The sequence below is a fragment of the Centroberyx affinis genome, unplaced genomic scaffold (genome assembly GCF_046629955.1).
Source record: "Centroberyx affinis isolate AG114_WGS23_722 - 3 ecotype Tasmania unplaced genomic scaffold, CSIRO-AGI_Caff_v1 ptg000243l_1, whole genome shotgun sequence".
Lineage (NCBI taxonomy): Eukaryota > Metazoa > Chordata > Actinopteri > Beryciformes > Berycidae > Centroberyx > Centroberyx affinis.
The window spans coordinates 222,965-240,918 of record NW_027278927.1 but is presented as its reverse complement, the minus strand read 5'-3'; the positions used below and the strand labels follow the sequence as shown (position 1 = coordinate 240,918).

General features: G+C 46.1%; 2 protein-coding genes across 2 annotated transcripts; one reads left to right on the top strand and one right to left on the bottom strand.

The window, feature by feature from the left end:
• Positions 1-68: 68 nt before the first annotated feature.
• wasf3b (WASP family member 3b) lies at positions 69-12,270 on the top strand. The gene is made up of 9 exons (XM_071544226.1): positions 69-150; positions 4,405-4,559; positions 6,658-6,792; positions 7,212-7,365; positions 8,499-8,616; positions 9,153-9,334; positions 9,504-9,770; positions 10,641-10,954; positions 11,391-12,270. The coding sequence occupies exons 2-9, from the start codon at positions 4,427-4,429 to the stop codon at positions 11,546-11,548; spliced, it is 1,461 nt and encodes a 486-aa protein (XP_071400327.1). The 5' UTR covers positions 69-150; positions 4,405-4,426; the 3' UTR covers positions 11,549-12,270.
• Positions 12,271-16,922: 4,652 nt separating this feature from the next.
• gpr12 (G protein-coupled receptor 12) lies at positions 16,923-17,954 on the bottom strand. The gene has a single exon (XM_071544300.1). It carries the CDS (start codon positions 17,949-17,951, stop codon positions 16,923-16,925), a length of 1,029 nt encoding a protein of 342 aa, XP_071400401.1. The 5' UTR covers positions 17,952-17,954.

Here is a 17,954-nt window from a genome sequence, read left to right as displayed (position 1 = left end):
GTTGCGGCCGGTGGGTTCCGCCCCTCCTCAAAGGATTTTTTTTTCTCCCGGAGTGGCCAGACGGGCTGGGGGACACAGGATGGCAGAGCTAATAGGAGTATCTAACGGGACATGCGGACGGGCTGAATTCTTCTAATATTTCAAAAGCTGGTGAGGGTCTTACAGTACTTTTTACCGCAAAGAATAACACTCTTGATCAACAGCGTGAAATGTTTGCATTTGTGTTGACCGTAGCCTCATTTGTCCAAACTATGAACTCGACCACTGGACCTAAGCTAGCTTACCAGTGGTCAGTTGGAGTGGACCCCCAGTTGAGGATAATAAACGGACTCTCCGTAGCCTGCGACCTGATAAAGCTTTGAATAGTCCTATCTGTACTGGGTAACTTTTAAGCTTGTGACTGGATAATTGATATTGGTTGTAAAACCGGCGTGTAAATGCATTTGTTACGCGCACAGACAGCAAATGCCTGGTTAAATTTAAGATTTAATTGGCATAAAATTACAGGGACTGAGACAGATAAACAGATGTGGGTCACTCCATCAGTAACTGGAAGCGACGGTGCGGAACACTGATTGATCGCTGTTGCCATTAGTTTACGGCTGTGTGTGTGTGTGTGTGTGTGTGTGTGTGTGTGTGTGTGTGTGTGTGTGTGTGTACGTACGTGCGTGCTCAAGCCTGTGTGTGTTTCTCTGCTTCTCTGCTTATGGGAGAGAGAGAGAGAGAGAAAGGGAGTGGGTGTGTGGCTTAGTGGATGAATTGGGAATTTAGAGCATAAAATAGAAAAGTAGTGAATTGCAATAACTTAAGCTCATTCAAAAGTAGGCACTCTGAAATTCAAAACAACGTTATTGAAAGTGGATAAAGGCAGTTTACCCTGAATCTATTGCAAAGATATTACCTATATCAGCATTAGGGTTATGGCAACCTGATGTAGGGTTTGCTCTAAAATATCAGGTATTTAGATAAGTGTAATCCCCCCAGATTCACTGAACAGTTATTCTGTCTTTAAGACTACCTAGGAAAAGGGAAAAGTTTTGCTTTAATGTCCCTGGCTTGCTCTGTACCAAGTATAATATGCCATTTGGCTGATGCTTTCATCCAGAACAGTACCATGAATGCATACATTTTTAGCACGGGTGCCCCCCAGTAATACTGTATCAAGGAGACATTCCTGGTCAGGCTCCATGGCGCAGTGTCACAGTAGGATTTTTTACGTCATATTTAGGGCAGTGTGACCTGACGTAATCCACATTGCATTATTCATAACATCAGGACGGGCAAGGCAGCCCGCAACACAAGAAGCTGTACTCAGCTCATAAATTGATAATGTCTCCCCTTTCAGACCTTAATGGAGTTCTCACATCTGTAGTAAAAGCCTCTTGTATCTGTGTGTGTGTGTGTGCGTGCGTGCGTGCGCATGTGTATGTGTGTGTGTGTGTGTGTGTGTGTGTGGATGTGGGCGTCTTGAGGGGAGACAGGAAGTGTATTTTCCCCTGAATGCAGCCTGAATGTCTCCCCTCTGAGGTTCAAAGGACGTCTTTGCTGCTGATGGGACTGTTTACATGCTCTTAATGGGACATCTGAGAGGATACCTGCTGTGTTTGCGTGTGTGTGTGTTTGCATGTGGGGTGTAATAATATGAGAGTGCAAACACGTGGGTGTGACAGCGAGAGAGAGAAAGGGGAGGGAGAGAGTGTGAGAGTGAGAATATGTGTTTGCAAGCATATGCATGGCAGAGCTAATGCGCTCCGTTCTGCCGTTGTGGGCGACACATTCAGTGAGATGGGTTTTTATGTTTCAGCATTTGCCACTGAAACGCTCAGGCTTTACTCTCCCTGTAGTCTCTCTTCCGCTCTCTCCTCCCCTCTCCTCTCTCCCTGGAGGAGGATGGAGGAGGAGTGCTCTCCCTATGTTTTTATGGGAAGAGTACAGGGGGCCTTAAAGAAGGTCGGGGAGGGGGAGGATGGGAGGAGGGGGGGGTGCATGCATGGGAGCACTCGCGCTGTTGCCGTGTGAACGGAGCTCTATTGTCCCAGGAACCTTTCAGTGGCTTCCCCGAGGTCCCTGTTTCCCCCTCCCCCACCCAATACACTCTCTCTCTCTCTCAAACACACACACACACACATGCACACACACTTTGTCTGCCACTTAATGTCACACACAACCCTCTCTTACTCACACACCCTCACTTTCTCACTCACTCTCACTCTCTCTCTCCCTCACACACACACACACCATTATCCTACTTTGTGTCTCTCACATGCACCCTCCTTTTGCCTCTACTTTTCCCCCGTTTCTCACAAACAGACAAGGCACCTCCCTCCTCCCTCCATTTGCCCCTAGCGCCTCATTATTTCGCCTCATTGATGTGATTGTCATGCCAGCCAGACTGTAAGCAAAAACATGCAATCTTCTAATTTGCATCACCTCCTATGCTACAAGAACAGTGTTTTCAAAAGGTTTACGTAGTCTGCTACATCGAAGGAGCGCTACTGCTTTAAGACCAGGCCTAATTGCCTGTATTCAGTGTGCTTTGTGGCAGCCGATGATGATGTAATTTACCCTTTGTTGTCCCTTATTGGCGTGAGGCTGTTGGGGTTTGCAGGGGGCACCTAGCTGAGAAACTGGGGCCAGATGAGGACTCTGCTGGTGGGGATCGCCCCTGGTGAACAGACGTGCCTCTTTCTGTCTTGGACAGCTTTGAAGGCCCAATCTGTAATTACAGTAGTTCCCTGTCGAGACACTGATGCCACAGTAATGGCCTTGCTTGTATGGCGATTTATTGGATCAAAGATATAAATGGTACAAGGACAGAGACAGCTCAATATTTACATTAAGCCCGTAAAACGTATTTTCAGCTATGAAGGTTATAAAAAGCTCATTTTCTAGCTATAATTCAATCTCATGGACATGTGTGAATATACCCAAGGTTTGGATCGGCCATTAAATATGGATTGTGTCTGTAATACTGTAATAAAGCTATTATATTTGGTTTATATCTGGGTTTGCAGGGCTGCTGGGTCTATTCCGGCTTGCTTTTTCAGAGGTTTAGGTGGTGATATTATGGTATAGGTGTACCTTGGATAACATGGATGGATTGGATAACATGGATTACAAGAACACTGGAATTGTAATTAAGAGTGCATCCTTTGATTAGCTAGCCTAAAAAAATGGAAATTTTGTTTGGGAAAGTGTGTGTGTGTCTCTCTCTATATGTCCTCCCAGTTGCTTCTTGAGGCGTAGCTTCATTGTTCTGACCAAGTGTTTGGACAGGAAGTAGAGATGTGACACAGGGAGGACCAGGAAACAGGTGCCGGGCGGAGACCACAAAAACAGGAAGCAGGAAGAAGCCCTGATAAGATGGCCGCTCTGATGCACCCTGGGATTTCTCTTTCATCCAGCAACCATCTGTAGTTCTTTCAGTTACAGAGCATTCAGAGCATCTGATCAGAACCAATCAGTGTTTTAGAGTCAAGTTAAGAGCTGCTGCGTGTGTATGTGTGCGTGCATGTGTGTGTGTGTGTGTTCATATGTGCATTCAGAGAGAGGGCGTTAGGATGTCGGGTTGTGGATGCACATGAGTCTCCTTCTGTCTGTGTAGCCAACCAAGCTGTAAAATGTGTCAAAGCCTGTTTGCTCACTGGAGAAAGTGGTGAATGTGTTGGTGTCTATCGGGATGGGATTTTCAGGTTTTTGTCTCTAGATATCGGGATTTGTTTTTAGACAGCGCTCCCATTCACTTCTAATGGAGATTCCTGTTTGACTGGGTTTCTCCCATTATTTTCTTGCTTTTTTTGGTGCTGTTCTGACCATATGAATCTGTGTTTGTGTGTGGATTCCAGCTGGGCCAGTGACAAGCAGGCCTGGGATTAGCTGGCAGGCTCCATCTTCTTTTCCTAATGCCTTAATCTCTGCTGCTTGCCAGGGTCTGTCTTCTGGCCAAGGGACACTGTTGGTCATATTTTTCTGGCCACTGGCCCACCTAAGCTTATATGTGTATGTAGTAGCCTATATGTGTGTGTGCATTTGTATGTGCATGTCACTCTGTGTGTGTGTGTGTAGAACCTGAGTCCTCCAGTCAAAGGAGAGTCTATCTATCCTGCCACTGTCTATAAGTTTGTGTCTTTTAGACATAATACCAGTATCTACAACAGTGTCTTTATGTTCCCTGTCATCATCTTTAGTGTGCGGTATTTGTGTTTCTGCAGCTGGTAGTGATTCAGTGTCTTGCTCAAGGACACTTCATTTGGGCGGATGCTTGCTGACACCTGAGCTTGAACCCCAGTTCTCCATGGAGGACAGTCTCTCTAACCGCTCTAACCACTCTGCAGCCCAGTGGTGTCTTTTACATGTTACCAATGTCTAAAACAGTGTCTATGTGTTCCCTGTGTTTCCTTGCAGTGTGTGTGTGTGAAGTCTCACCATGCCGCTGGTGAAGAGGAACATCGAGCCCCGTCACCTCTGCCGAGGGGAGCTCCCCGAGGGCATCGGCAGCGAGCTGGAGTGTGTGATGAACAACACGCTCTCTGCCATCATCCGCCAGCTCAGCAGCCTGAGTAAGACACACACACACACACACACACACACATACACACAGAAACACACCCACAGAATGCAGTCTTTGCAAGAAATTAACACCCGCTGAGAGCCTCCTCGCTTCGACACCTTTTACTAATCGCATACTTATGAAATAACATGAAAAATACATGAAAGATTTCTAAAAACTCTCAAATTTTTCTGTAATGTTAGGAACAGATTGATAGTCGATCTGTTCAGACAGGATCCTCAGGCGGTAACCCCATGGACCTCATTATGACGGCTTCCTATGCTCTGTGTAGCCTCTTTGTAACAGGACAAGATCACATGCTTTCATCATTAATCCCGAAGCTGTGATTGATTTGAGCATCGTCATGGTTACAGAGCCCGGGGTCACTGGGCTAGCGGCGGGCTTACAGTGGCGTTGCACTAGAACACGGAGGGTAGAAACATAATCCTTTTTAGACAGTCCTGTGAGAATGAACTCATCTAGACAGGCTGTGTGTGTGTGAGTGTGCGCGTATGTGTGTGTGTATTTGAGTGCGTGCATGTTTTTGTGCGTGTGGGTAGATGGGTGTGCATTAACTGTGTTTGTGTGTTCAACTGTTTCATACTGACTGTTGCCCTGTAAGTCTATTAGGCAAAGTGATTAAAGCCTGGGGGGCGTCCATCTTCCATTCCATTGCCCCCGTTCCATAACCCATCAACAGTGCACCCTAAGTTACCCTTCAATTATTTGTCCCCAAATGTACCTTTTTCCTCTCTCTCTCTCTCTCTCTCTCTCTCTCTCTCTCTCTCTCTCTCTCCCTCCATCTATCTCTCTGTCTCTCTCTCTCACACTTATTGTGCTGAGTCTCCGTTCTATAACATATCAGCAGCACACTCAACGCTGTCATTTTCCCCTCTCTCTTTTTGGTCTAGTTGTACACATTCTCTCTCTCTCTCTCTCTCTCTCTCGCTCTCTCTCTCTCTCTCTTTCTGTGTGTCTCTCTGTCTCTCTCTCTCTCTCTCATTGTGTTGAGTTCCTGCGCTGGGAGTGGGCCATTCACCAGCAGCTGGGTGGGATAAATATAAATGGTCAAAGAGGCCTGGAGGGGCACATCTACTGTATGTGCCGCTGTGTGTGTGTGTGTGTGTGTGTGTGTGTGTGTGTGTGTGTGTGTGTGTGTGTGTGTGTGGATGGAGGAGGACCGTCAGAACCCTCAAGAGAGGTCAGAGTTGATGAAGCTCAGCATGCTGGACCGGAGCTTCTTCCTTCCTCTAAATATTTTTCCTGCAGCCATCCTGTCAGCGGGAGGGACAGAAATAGCCCTTAGCGTGTGCTCTTATGTGTTTGCCATACCACCTTTTGACACACAGTGCTCTATTCTTAAACAATGTTATTAGAGCAGTATTGATCCAGGGAAGGGATTTTCTGAGCACATTCTCTCTTTTTCAGCATTGCTTTGCGTTCTTACAGTTAGACACATTCATACTTGAGCTGCCCAGTGCAACCACCGTCTTCTATGGCTGCCAAATATCTCCATCCGAGTAATGGGGTTATGTGCCTTGCTCAAGGACACATCAACAGTAGTTGTTGAGGGAAGGGAGAGCCTTACACATTCACTTTCCCTGCCTGAATTTCTCCAGACAGTCTGGGGCTTTGAACTGGCAACTTTCTGGTTTCATGAGCCTGCTGCTCTGAGCTTTAGGTTACTGCTGCCCTCTATAACAGCATCAACAATATTATAACAACAGTAGTAATATAGCCTTTTTCAAGGTTTGCTTTCTGTCGTAGGATACATACATTCATACACATACATACAATCATATCATGTGATACAGGTAATCTGTAGTCAGCACAGCTTCAGATTCAGATGTGATCAGTTTCAGTTACTAAGTGTATGTAAGTGTACGAGTTGTATGAGACGCCATTTCCTGCAGAGACTCTAAGACTCTAATTTGTGTCGCATTACCATTTTATTGATTGCACTTCAGTCTCTGTGGCGATTTACTTGGCTCCAGATAATGGTTACAGTCTCCTTCTGATCACCCGTTTCTTTTTCTCCAACTCCCTCTGTTTCTGTGCTGCCTTCCTCTGCCACCTTCCTCTGCTGCTATCCTCCTCTTCCTCTCCAGGTAAACATGCGGAGGACATATTTGGTGAGCTGTTTAATGAAGCCAACACGTTCTACCTGCGTGCCAACTCTCTCCAGGACCGCATTGACCGGCTGGCCGTCAAGGTCACGCAGCTGGACTCCACCGTAGAGGAAGGTGGGTCGGAGGTTAGGGGTCAGAGGGGAAAGGTTGTGTGTTTATATCAGTCTCATGTTTTGTGCCCTTTTGCTTTTGAATCGAAATGCTTGGACAATTACAGTTTTTCAGCCTTAAACTTTGAAAATAGGTGCGAACTCCCAGATCTTTTGACATTGCAACACAAGGCAGCACCTTATTATGTAGATGGAGATAGAGGGCTAAGACTACAGAGTACTGAAGACTTGAAAACTCACCTTCATATGTAATGATTTTGTGGGTTATATGTTTTTCTACCACCATAATGACACCAAATAAATGTCTCGATCTTCTATCTACTTCAATTATTTTTATTTTCTTTCTTTCTTCTTTCCTTCCTTCCTTCCTATAGACCGATCAATCAGTTGCTTTCTCTGCTTCTCTCTTCTTCTCTCCCCCAGTTTCCCTGCAGGACATCAACATGAGGAAAGCCTTCAAGAGCTCTACCACTCAAGACCAGCAGGTGGTGTCCAAGAGCAGCGTGCCCAACCCTGTCAAGGAGATGTACAACCTGAGTGACAAGCCTCCGCCGCTCAACATCCTCTCACCTTACAGGTTGGGGTCATAGATACATACTGTACACACTCACGCAAACACTCTCACACACCTCCATGATGTCATTTGGGTATCATTGTGGCACAATATGAGAGTCTACTGTATATAGAAGTCCTGAGTCTCTTCTCAAACAAGGGCTTCTCTTGCATTCTTCCTCATGTGCGGTCTCCGAACACGTATTAAATTTCTTTTACAATGAAAACATATGATACCTTCTGGTAATAGAGCTAGGCAATCACTGCAGAAGGTTTTCTGTAGTGTTGCAGGGGGACTGCGTAGGGGGTGCCAGTAGGGCTGGGTATGGTTTGAAGATTTTAGGTACCGGTACCAATACTAATACTAACAGTATATTGAATTTGATTCCAGTACCAAAAAGGTACTTTGTTTGATACCTATGTTGAATAAAAGACTGTAATAATAATAGTCTAAATAATAGCAACAGCCTACATTTTTTTTTACATCCCCCAGATGTTCGGCGGGAAGTCTGGGCTCGTTTACAGAGTTTTCATTCATGCAGGCATGGGACTCTTGAGTGCAAAGTGAAGGAGAGAAAGTGACAAAGTAAAAAAAAATGGCAAATGTAAGAGACTGGCTTTAACATGTCATTTGCCATTTGGTGGACGCTTTTATCCAGTGTGCCTTCCAGCACCATGAGCGTGTACATATTTAGCATGGCTGGCCCAGTGGGAATCTAACCACTAACCCTGACAGTGTTGGTACCATGCTCAATTCACCGAGCTACAAACCACATTTCGCACACTTCTCTATCTCTATCTCGGTCTCCCTCCCTCTCCCTCTCCAGTCTTTCGCTTCATCTCCCCGTCTCTCTCCTGTTTCATCCTGTCATTTCCATTTATGCTGTCTCAATGATAAAACAGCAGGATCCCTACTGACTTTTTCATAATTTTATCCTTGTTCTTCCATCTCCCTCCTCCACTGCTGCAATATTCATAGCTTCACATGTTTTATCCCCAGCTTTGTCTTTCCACACTGATGCACTATGTCAAATAAGCTACCACTCTCTATCCTCTCATTCTGCCTTAACAGTGCCAATACATTGCCTGTATTTTGTATGGTTTCCAGTAGAAAGTCGTATGTTGACCTGTGTAACCTGCATCCATCCGTCTCTGTAGGGATGACCACAAGGAAGGGCTCAAGTTCTACACCGACCCCTCCTACTTCTTTGACCTGTGGAAGGAAAAGATGCTGCAGGACACAGAGGACAAGAGGAAAGAGAAGAGGAAGCAGAAGGTACAATTCTATCCATGAGGATCTCATTGAACATGCCTTGGTTATCCTCTCTAGCCCTGAGGCATAATGGAGTTAGTAGGCAAAAAGTGCTTTCAGGCTGGTGTCTAAAATCCTTCAATACCATACATGCCACACCTAACACACACTTCTCAGTAACTCATTTAATTCTCAGTGAGATGGTCCATAAAAGAACACACATTATGATGGACCACAAACAACCCTTAAAGTAATAATGCGCAAACTTTTCATATAAATAAACGCCATTTTGCTACTTTCTGTGATAACATACAATAGTGATTCAACCTATACCCAGTATAGCATATATTATACCCAACAGTGGCTTGTATGGAATAAATATACAAAGGTAGAGAAAATGTGTCGCCAAACAATGACCACTTATCACAAAGGTGTTGCCAAAACCAAGAAAAACAATAATCTTCCGGATTATTACTTATCACTGTAATGTCACTATTGTTTGCAGTTAGAGCTAAACCAAATAGAACGGCCTAAATGTTCTGTCTCTGTTTCTCTCTCAGGAGCAGAAGCGTTGTGTCGACGGGACGCTACAGAGGGAGGTGAAGAAGGTCCGCAAGGCGAGGAACCGTCGGCAGGAGTGGAACATGATGGCTCTGGATAAGGAGCTGAGGCCGGACCACCGACACACCATACATCGAGACCGAGGTGCTTCCTCTGAAGGCTCAATGTCACCAGAGAACAGGTTGGTCAACAAACACACTGTTCTGCATTATATGCTACTTCATTTTCTTCATTATACGTGAATATAATTTAACAACAAACTCAAACGTTAGCACCTGTGAAGAAATGTCCATTATTATTCCTACATTTTAATTTAATTCCATTCCACCTTTCCTCCCTCCTGCTATCAGGGGTCACGGTCCTGATCATCACCACTACCCCAACGCCATGAACCATGCTGGCCACGCCCACACCTACTCCGGCCCGCCGCCCAGCGTCCTGGCCGCCCAGATGGCTGCAGGGCACGTCACTCTGGGAGGTGACCATGACTACAGGGGCAGGGCCATGGCCTATCAGGGCGGGACACTGGGCCGTTCTCACCACCAAATCCCACCCCCTCCTCCGCCCTCTGAGACCATGAATGGCGGCTCCATGTCCCTCCCACCTGTGGACTACAGGTAAACACACACGTGCTCAGACACACATTTTGCACATCCTCTTAATTCTGTAATCCATACTTTTTTCATACTATCACCCATACATTTGTACTCAATATGATTAGTGTTGACTTTGTTGCTGGTGTATGTTTATAAACCCCATTTTTTCTATTCTATTTTTCTTTGCTGTATCCTATTTCCATTTGCTGCAGCAATGACTCAATTTCCCCTTGGGGATCATTAACGTTTCAACTTATCTATCATCTATGATCTTACTTTATCTTATTTAGATTTACATTTTAGGCATAAGGCTGACACACTTATCCAGAGCAACTTAAAATGAGTGCAACAGTAGAATAAGCAAGAGTGCAAGAGTCAGGGCCATAGTGCCCTTAGCAGATTGACTGAATGACTACAACACTAAAAAATAATAAAGAGCAAATCTAGGAACAAAGAATAAACTCCAGGACAACTCAGGTTACTTAGCTAATCCAGGTGACAGAAATTGAGCTAATCCACAGAAGCACTTCAGAAGGCCTGGACACGGTCTTTAAATCAACATCTCTGGTTAACAGACTAGAGCAGGTTTGTCATGATTTTGATGATGATGAACAGTATCCTACTGTTAGGTTATCTAATGTAAAATGTCTACTTTTCTATACTGTGGTTTCAACAGTGAGCGACTCAACAAGCTCAGCTTGAATTCATTCTTGAACTTTGTGTAAATGTTGCCACCTAGTGGTTCAGTATATACATTCACACAAACCCTGGTCACTATACTTGTGATAGCAAGACTATGATAATTAATTAATTTGTTAATTAACTTATTATGTATTAATCTGTTTATTAATTTCATTCTCCACTTGATAATGCTAAATGTCTCTCTTGCAGTATTGATGGCTACGCCAACACTGGTCCTCCTCCACCTCCCCCCGCCCCGCTCATCCCTTCAGCCCAAACTGCCTTTGCCACACCTCCTGGAGGCCCTCTTCCTCCTCCTGGTGCAATGATTGGCATTGGAGGTTATGCCCCGCCTCCACCACCTGTATCTGGAGCCCTGGCGGCCCCACCTCCTCCCGGTCCACCACCTCCTCCTCTTCCAGCTGGTGCCTCCCACTTCACCGCCCCCAAGATGTCCTCTGCACCCACTGAGGCCCCAGCGGTCAACGATGCTCGCAGTGATCTGCTGGCTGCTATACGCATGGGTAAGGGGTGTGAGTGTGTGTGTGTGTGTGTGTGTGTGTATCATGACAGTCCAAATCATTACAAACAGAAAAAGTCAAGAATGACACAAGCCTTATGACAGGCTTATTTTGATTGTGATCCTTTAAAATAGTGTAAGTGTGTGTGTGTGTGTGCACGTACATCTGAAGGGATTTTCATTGTTATGAGTTGACTGATTTAGCACTGTATTGCATAACTGTCTATACCACAATTGGGGAAATAATGGCAAAGAGAGACACCTATAATCCAAATAGTCACTGTTACACATTTTCTGATTGTACCAATCCAATCCAATCAAGGAAACCACACTAAAATTAAACTACTCCTCATTTTAGTGTGGCTCTCTTGGTCCCTAGACCCCACTTTGGGAGCCAGTGTGTGTATGTTAAAAACATTGCTTTACATTTTTTCCTGTAGGCATCCAGCTGAAGAAGGTGCAGGAGCAGCAGGAGCAGCAGGCCAAGCGGGAGCCGGTTGGAAACGATGTAGCCACCATCCTGTCCCGACGCATCGCTGTGGAATACTCTGACTCCGAGGACGACTCCGAGTTGGAGGAGAACGATTGGTCCGATTAACACACACTTGGGATACACACACAGACACACACACACCTTACAAACAGGATAATCACTTAAGATACACACACGCACAATCAATCAGTCGATCACACTCTCACTTGAATGAATGCCCACTTTACCACATTCACAGGTTGTCACACATGTTGCTAAGAACACACACAAAACAAAGCCTACATACAATCACATGCTGTAGGTCGATAAAATATAAGCTGAATGGTCCAAAACTGGAAGTGTAGGGGTGTATTCAAGATGCACAAACACTGTAAAGAGACGAGTAATATACCTTGTTAGGTTCTTATACTGTGATGCTGACCACTTTCTGAAACCCTAACATTCAGTTTGACACTTACTTTTCAAAGCATTGTGAATACACCCCAGTGGATGTTTCTGTCTACCTGTTATAACACTATAGACGCCCTGTGAAAGGTGCTTATCTCATGTATAGTTAACGCTTAAGAGTGTTAGAAAAAACATAGAAACTTCCCTCTTGAGCTAACCGATGTACTTGTCTTTTTTAATGTTTTTACTGATATACTTGTTTATGTATAGACAGGTTTTTAACGTGTAGACTACAGTAACTGGAAGTGAAGAAGACGTGCTCGGCGGTAGCTGCGGTCAGTAATGTAACGGGTTCAAGCCACTGGGGGAGCGAATGGGGAGAGCGTTTGAAATGAGATGAGTTCTGAAGCGAATACGGATGAAAGGCAGCGGTGAGATGAAAAGAGTCTTATTGATCATAGATATGGTAATTGATTGAGCCATCTGCATCTGCGGTTGCTCACTAATGTTTAGGGGAGACTGTATTGAGTGGGATGGTGGGTGGGGGGGTGGGGGGGGGGGGGGAGTCATGTATATGCTAGTGTGAGCTCTGTAACCTTTGACCCAGAGAAAAATAAAAAAGATGACGAATGAAGGATCATGGCTGGGCTGCTGTGTCTCTTTACTGTTCCACTGTCGTCATAGAGACGACACATACCTGGCTCTAAGATTTCAGTTTCCATGGTAACAGTACAGCTAAGAAGGGAGTTGCCAGGGAAACAGAGGAGCGCAAAAGGGGGCACTGAGCCAAGCCGAGGATGAACAAATTAATCAAGGCAGGAGTTGTTTTTATGCACAGCACATTCTTTTAATACAAAATTAACAAGATCTCTCAATTGAGTGAACTAACCAAAGCAATAAAAAGTACAACTAACACCTTGGAAAAATATACACCACGTTCACACACTGTTTTACAATATCTCAGTTAGTTAGTGCATGTTGATTATCGTTTATACGTTTCATTTTGCAGATACTTAATTTGTTGTGCCATTTTCGTCCAAAAAATAAAGTGCATTTCACATTGAAAACTACGCATACGTCTACACAAGATGCTGTTACTGTAGCGTCCCCACCTCCTGCCCCCCCCCCCCCACACACACACACATACACACACACACATTCTCAGGCCCTTGAGTGTTTGATATTTAGCTCTACATTGGTAACCCTCAGAATGACACCCCCTCCCCCTGAACTAAAAGCCCATCATTGGCTACACAATTCATCAAAAACACACAGACATACCCCCCTGTTGCACTGTACACAATGGCCATACTTTTGTGTACTGTTACACTGCAAAATCATTCAACACAGAGTAACAGGTGAGTCCATACAGAGAAGTATTACATCCAACGCCGCAGCCTTTTACTACTCCTGGATACAAAGCCCTTGTTTACACCTGCTCAACCATGAAAGTCTCATCTCAGATCTTTACAGATGCCAGGTTGACAATACTGTAGGCTGCATGGGAGGGAAACATTCACCAATCAGAACAGGCCGTGTACCACTGATCTCTCAAACATCCCCCAGTCTGTGTAGCCAAATCAGCGCAGTCATCACATTAAACCAGCTTTTGCAAACTGGTGCATATCGAAGCGAGGAAAGTGAAACTCAACGGAACAAACTCTACAATGACAGACCAGGTGGAGAAATGTCATTCAAAATCGGTGCACCCCGTCTCGCCCCCTGGTTTGACTGGCTTTGGTAGCACCATGCACGGTGGTATAAAGTCCCTCCTCATAAGCATGCCATATTTACAGAATCAAATTAGTCAAGAGGAGGGGATATCAATTAGACAATTTCTTGATTATTACTACATTCAGAAAAGGCTTTACAGCGCCATATAATACAACATCAGAATCTGAAAGAATTCAGGCCAGACTAAAGTGGAAAAAAATAGAACTTCTCAATGAATATAACAAAATAGACTTTTCTCCAAAGGTAAAGGAACAAGAGTTTGTGATGGTTTGCGATGTGCCAGCCTGACCTGTTGGTGCTCATCAAATAACTACAGGGTTCAGTCTGACACTGTGCACAAGTTAACATACACAGGCTACGTTCCAATGCTCAGAAATGCCATTCTTCTGCTTTCCTTACACATCCCCCCTTTTCACACATGGTCCGAGACCAGAAAGATGTAAATTTAGCCTCAAATGCTGTGATCGACCACGTTCTCTCAGATCACTTGGTACTTTCGGGGGAAGGGAGGCAGCAAGGAAGGAAAGAAGAAGCATTATCTTTGTATTTGGACGTGGCCAATTTAGCTCATAGAATCATTCAGAGGTCACTTAGCGGACGCCTGCCTTGACCAGACTAGATTGATTTAAAGTAGAATAGCATATCAGTGATATAGAGGAGACAGAGGACACACAACAGGACTACAGGATCCCAGTTCATTCAAACAGTCCCATTCACTTTGGCTTGAAGTGCTGGAATTCTCCGTGGAGAGTCTGTGTCCTAGTCCTGCCTCTCTTCAAAGCTCTACATGCCGTAGGACAAACACGTAACGAGGCCACTTCTCTCAGAATTGACAGGAAGACTGGCAGCATTATCCTCTAAGGTCAGGGGTCAACAGGAAGTTATTCCTCAGACCTGCCTCCCCCCCCCCCCCAACCAAGGAGGCAGATACGGTCTGCTGAGCTGCTGGATCACAAACACACACGGACACACACATGCACACACCCAGAGGCCATGCAACTCGTACCGTATGCACAAAACACAGTCCCTATTCACATACTCGCACAGACACTTTAGGTTACGACACCCACGACAGTTCATATGCTCACAAAGGCAGAGGCAACAGAAAACTAGTGACAAGTTTTCACAATTTCATTCAGGTATCAGAAATGATCAAAGCCCGATTTTGGGTCGTGAAAACCCTTTGCAGAAAAATGAGGCAGTGGCGTCACCGTGACAAATGAGCAGTTTGTGGCAGTCAAAATCTATCTCGTCCACTTTTTCAGCCCAGAAGTGATTATCCTGTCTCCTACTTGAACATATTACTGAACCATCATAGTACCTCGCATCCTTACTGGAGCAGTCATTATAGTACTTCACTATGCAGGAAGAAGTCATGTTGGGACATGGATGTTATTGCTGTCTGAGTATTGCTTCACATCTATAAAATAACTACCGCTGATAGGCTAGTTATTGCTGACATGATCTGTATGAATGATGAAATCCTGCGTGTTTTGGGCTTGAGGAAATCAGAGCAGCTGGTAGGTGTTGTGTCTTGGGCTTCCATCAAATTATGTTTTAGTCAGATGAACAAAGCAAGTGGTCCAGAGATTTATCAAAGCACAGCTGGAAGAACAAAACCTATTTGCACTGTACAGTAAAATAATATTACAAATTTCATATTTCTGGAAATGGGAGGGAATTGTGACTGGTTTCGCATCCGCTGATGATTGTAGCTCTTTTAATGTAATACATGTGAGGTACAGTGTATATCTAAATAAAGTAAGTATTAGAGTCATGTTAACATCATGATGCCATGACACATCAGGCCTGCAGTAGCCTATGTGACCTGCCATACTGCACAGCATGTAAACTCGGGAGGAAAAAAAGGATCTGTGCTTGTTGCATGCAAATTACATTGAAATCTAGCATGCAAATCACATGATAGTGGAAGGATGTTTAGGAATTTATGGGCCACTCTAGACGGAATTACATTCAGATCCATTCATATTTTTGTAGGTTCCCTGACAAGAAAATAAGACATTCCTAGAATTTTTCTATAGGAGCTTATTGTGTGTCTGTGGTACCTAATATTGAGTTTTTGTAATGATCTTATCGTAGGCTAATTAACGTCATTTTATGGCATCACTATATTATTATTACAGGGACTAATACTGAATTTTACTGTGATATTTGTATAGTATCCTTCTAAAATGTATCATAGGATTACTATCGTTCTTTTACATAAGGGTTTTCTCAAACGAACAGCATTAAAGTTATAATCTCCGGACATTCAAAAAGTGAAAAAAGCAATTTCGTTTCAAGTGAAGGAGGTGAAATATACAGTAGTTACATAACCAGAGAGGCCTATGTTCGGTTTGATGCCTCCGACTAGGCCTGTAATAATAAAAAGCCTATGGGCTGGTTAATGGTGGGGGTCTCCAGGGACTTTTGAGAGGCAACAGTAGCTTCCCAGATACAAGCTGAACTAAATCACATTCGCGCACCATCCAGGGTGGGGAGAAGCTTTCCATACAGTGACATGAAAAGAGAGAGAGAGAGAGAGAGAGAGAGAGAGGGAGAGAGAGAGAGAAAGGGGGGGGGGGCGGAGGAGAAGCGGCTTGATTTCTTTCTTGGCGTCTGTGGAGGACGCGGGGCGCGGATCACAGAGCGCCGGGGCTATTTATAGCTCTCCGTGGTTGTTTAGCTTTCGACGCACGTTCAGAGTGCAGCAGCAGAGAGACGGGATGCTGCTCCAGCCTCAGACGGGCTGGAGGAAATGCCTGCATCTTTAACCGGCCGCTCTCCCATCTCTCCTCTCGTCTCCATGCGACACATCGCACACACAGTTGGTTAATCTGCTGTGCGCATTTACGCACGCACTGTGGCGCAATCTAATAATAATAACAACCTCTCCCAATTTGAAGAAAAAAAGCACATGTCAACCAAAGCTCCAGTGCTGTTAACGATATTCACATTCTATATACAGCTGCTGCCTAAACACGTGATGCATTCAGCGCTCTCCGCAGAACAGGGGAAGGGCGTGGCACGGCTTGAACAGGAGGGGGCGGGATGGAGACCGGGAGGTGGCAGCCTTTACTGGGGAAGACAGTGAGATACCTTGCCCTGTGTTGAGCATAACAAAAAAAACAGACTGCCATACATCCAGGCGGGCTATGGATGACTAACCAAATAGCCTCTCTCAGTAAGATCTTCGGTCGGAACTGAATCTGCAGCCCTCTGCCCAGAGCCGTGTTAAGACTCCGCCACATCCCCTCATCTCCCCTGCTGCTGCTCGCTCTGACGCTGGATGGATCCAGGCAGGAGCAGAGCAGCAGAGCCAGCCCAGGGCACCTCTCTCTTCCCACCTGGGTCTGGGTCAGACGTCACTAGGGGTCCGTGCCCGCTGTGCCACGCTGGCCGGCACGCAGCCGCAGCACACCAGCCACAACGCCTTCTGGATCTCCTGGTTCCTGAAGGCGTATATGACCGGGTTGATGACGGAGTTGTAGGTGGCAGGCACCAGCGTGGCGTAGGTGTAGAGCGGAGGGTAGGTGTAATCGGCGATGAGGGAGTAGACAGTGAACGGCATCCAGCAGGCAGCGAAGGTACCCAGGATGATGGCCAGCGTAGACACGCCCTTCCTGGTCGTGACGTAGTGAGGCGTGGCAGCCAGGAAGTGGTGCTGCAGGGCGATCTGGTGGGCGTGGCGCATCACGATCTTACAGATCTGCACGTAGAGCTGCAGCATGAGGCCGAAGAGCAGCAAGAAGGAGACGGACAGCACCGCGATGTTGTTCTTGGTCAGCGGTCGCACCACGCTGCACGTGGCCTCCTCAGCCAGGCAGTTGACCCCCGTGACGGGCAGCAGGCCCAGACACAGGGAGAGGCCCCACAGCAGCACCAGCATGGTGTAGGTGAAGGCTGCCGTTCGCTCCGAGTTGTAGGTGAGGGCGTAGTAGAGCGACAGGTAGCGGTCGATAGTGATGGCCAGCAGGCTGAAGACAGAGGCGGAGAAGGAGGCCACCACCAGGCCCACGGTTAGCAGCTGGGCCGAGTCGGAGCGCAGCAGATAGGCACAGGTGAAGTGAAGCACCAGGCCCAGACCGGCCAGCAGGTCGGCCAGCGCCAGGCTGCCGATCAGCAGGAACATGGGGGCTCTGAGGGCCGGGTTCTGCCAGATCACCAGCACCACCAGGGCGTTCTCACAGGCTATTAGAGTCCCGGATGAGCACAGCACAATGTCCCAGGGGTTGACCAGGAGAGGCAGCTGGCTGGGGGGGAGGCTGTCCTCCGGCGAGAACGTCCCCAGGCCCGTGCTGTTGTCCAGCGGCCCCCCGCCTCCGCTGGCCCATGCTGTGGGGTCAGGGCTCAGCCAGCTGGGGGTGACCGGCGGCTCCTCACTCATTGT

What these genes read in the sequence shown, in the direction of transcription:
- wasf3b (XM_071544226.1), top strand. Translation starts at nt 4,427, where the DNA reads ATGCCGCTGGTGAAGAGGAACATCGAGCCCCGTCACCTCTGCCGAGGG. An exon ending in CCGCCAGCTCAGCAGCCTGA is followed by an intron (nt 4,560 to 6,657) that starts GTAAGACACACA and finishes CTTCCTCTCCAG; the next exon opens with GTAAACATGCGGAGGACATA. An exon ending in AAGAGAAGAGGAAGCAGAAG is followed by an intron (nt 8,617 to 9,152) that starts GTACAATTCTAT and finishes TTTCTCTCTCAG; the next exon opens with GAGCAGAAGCGTTGTGTCGA.
- gpr12 (XM_071544300.1), bottom strand. Translation starts at nt 17,951, where the DNA reads ATGAGTGAGGAGCCGCCGGTCACCCCCAGCTGGCTGAGCCCTGACCCC.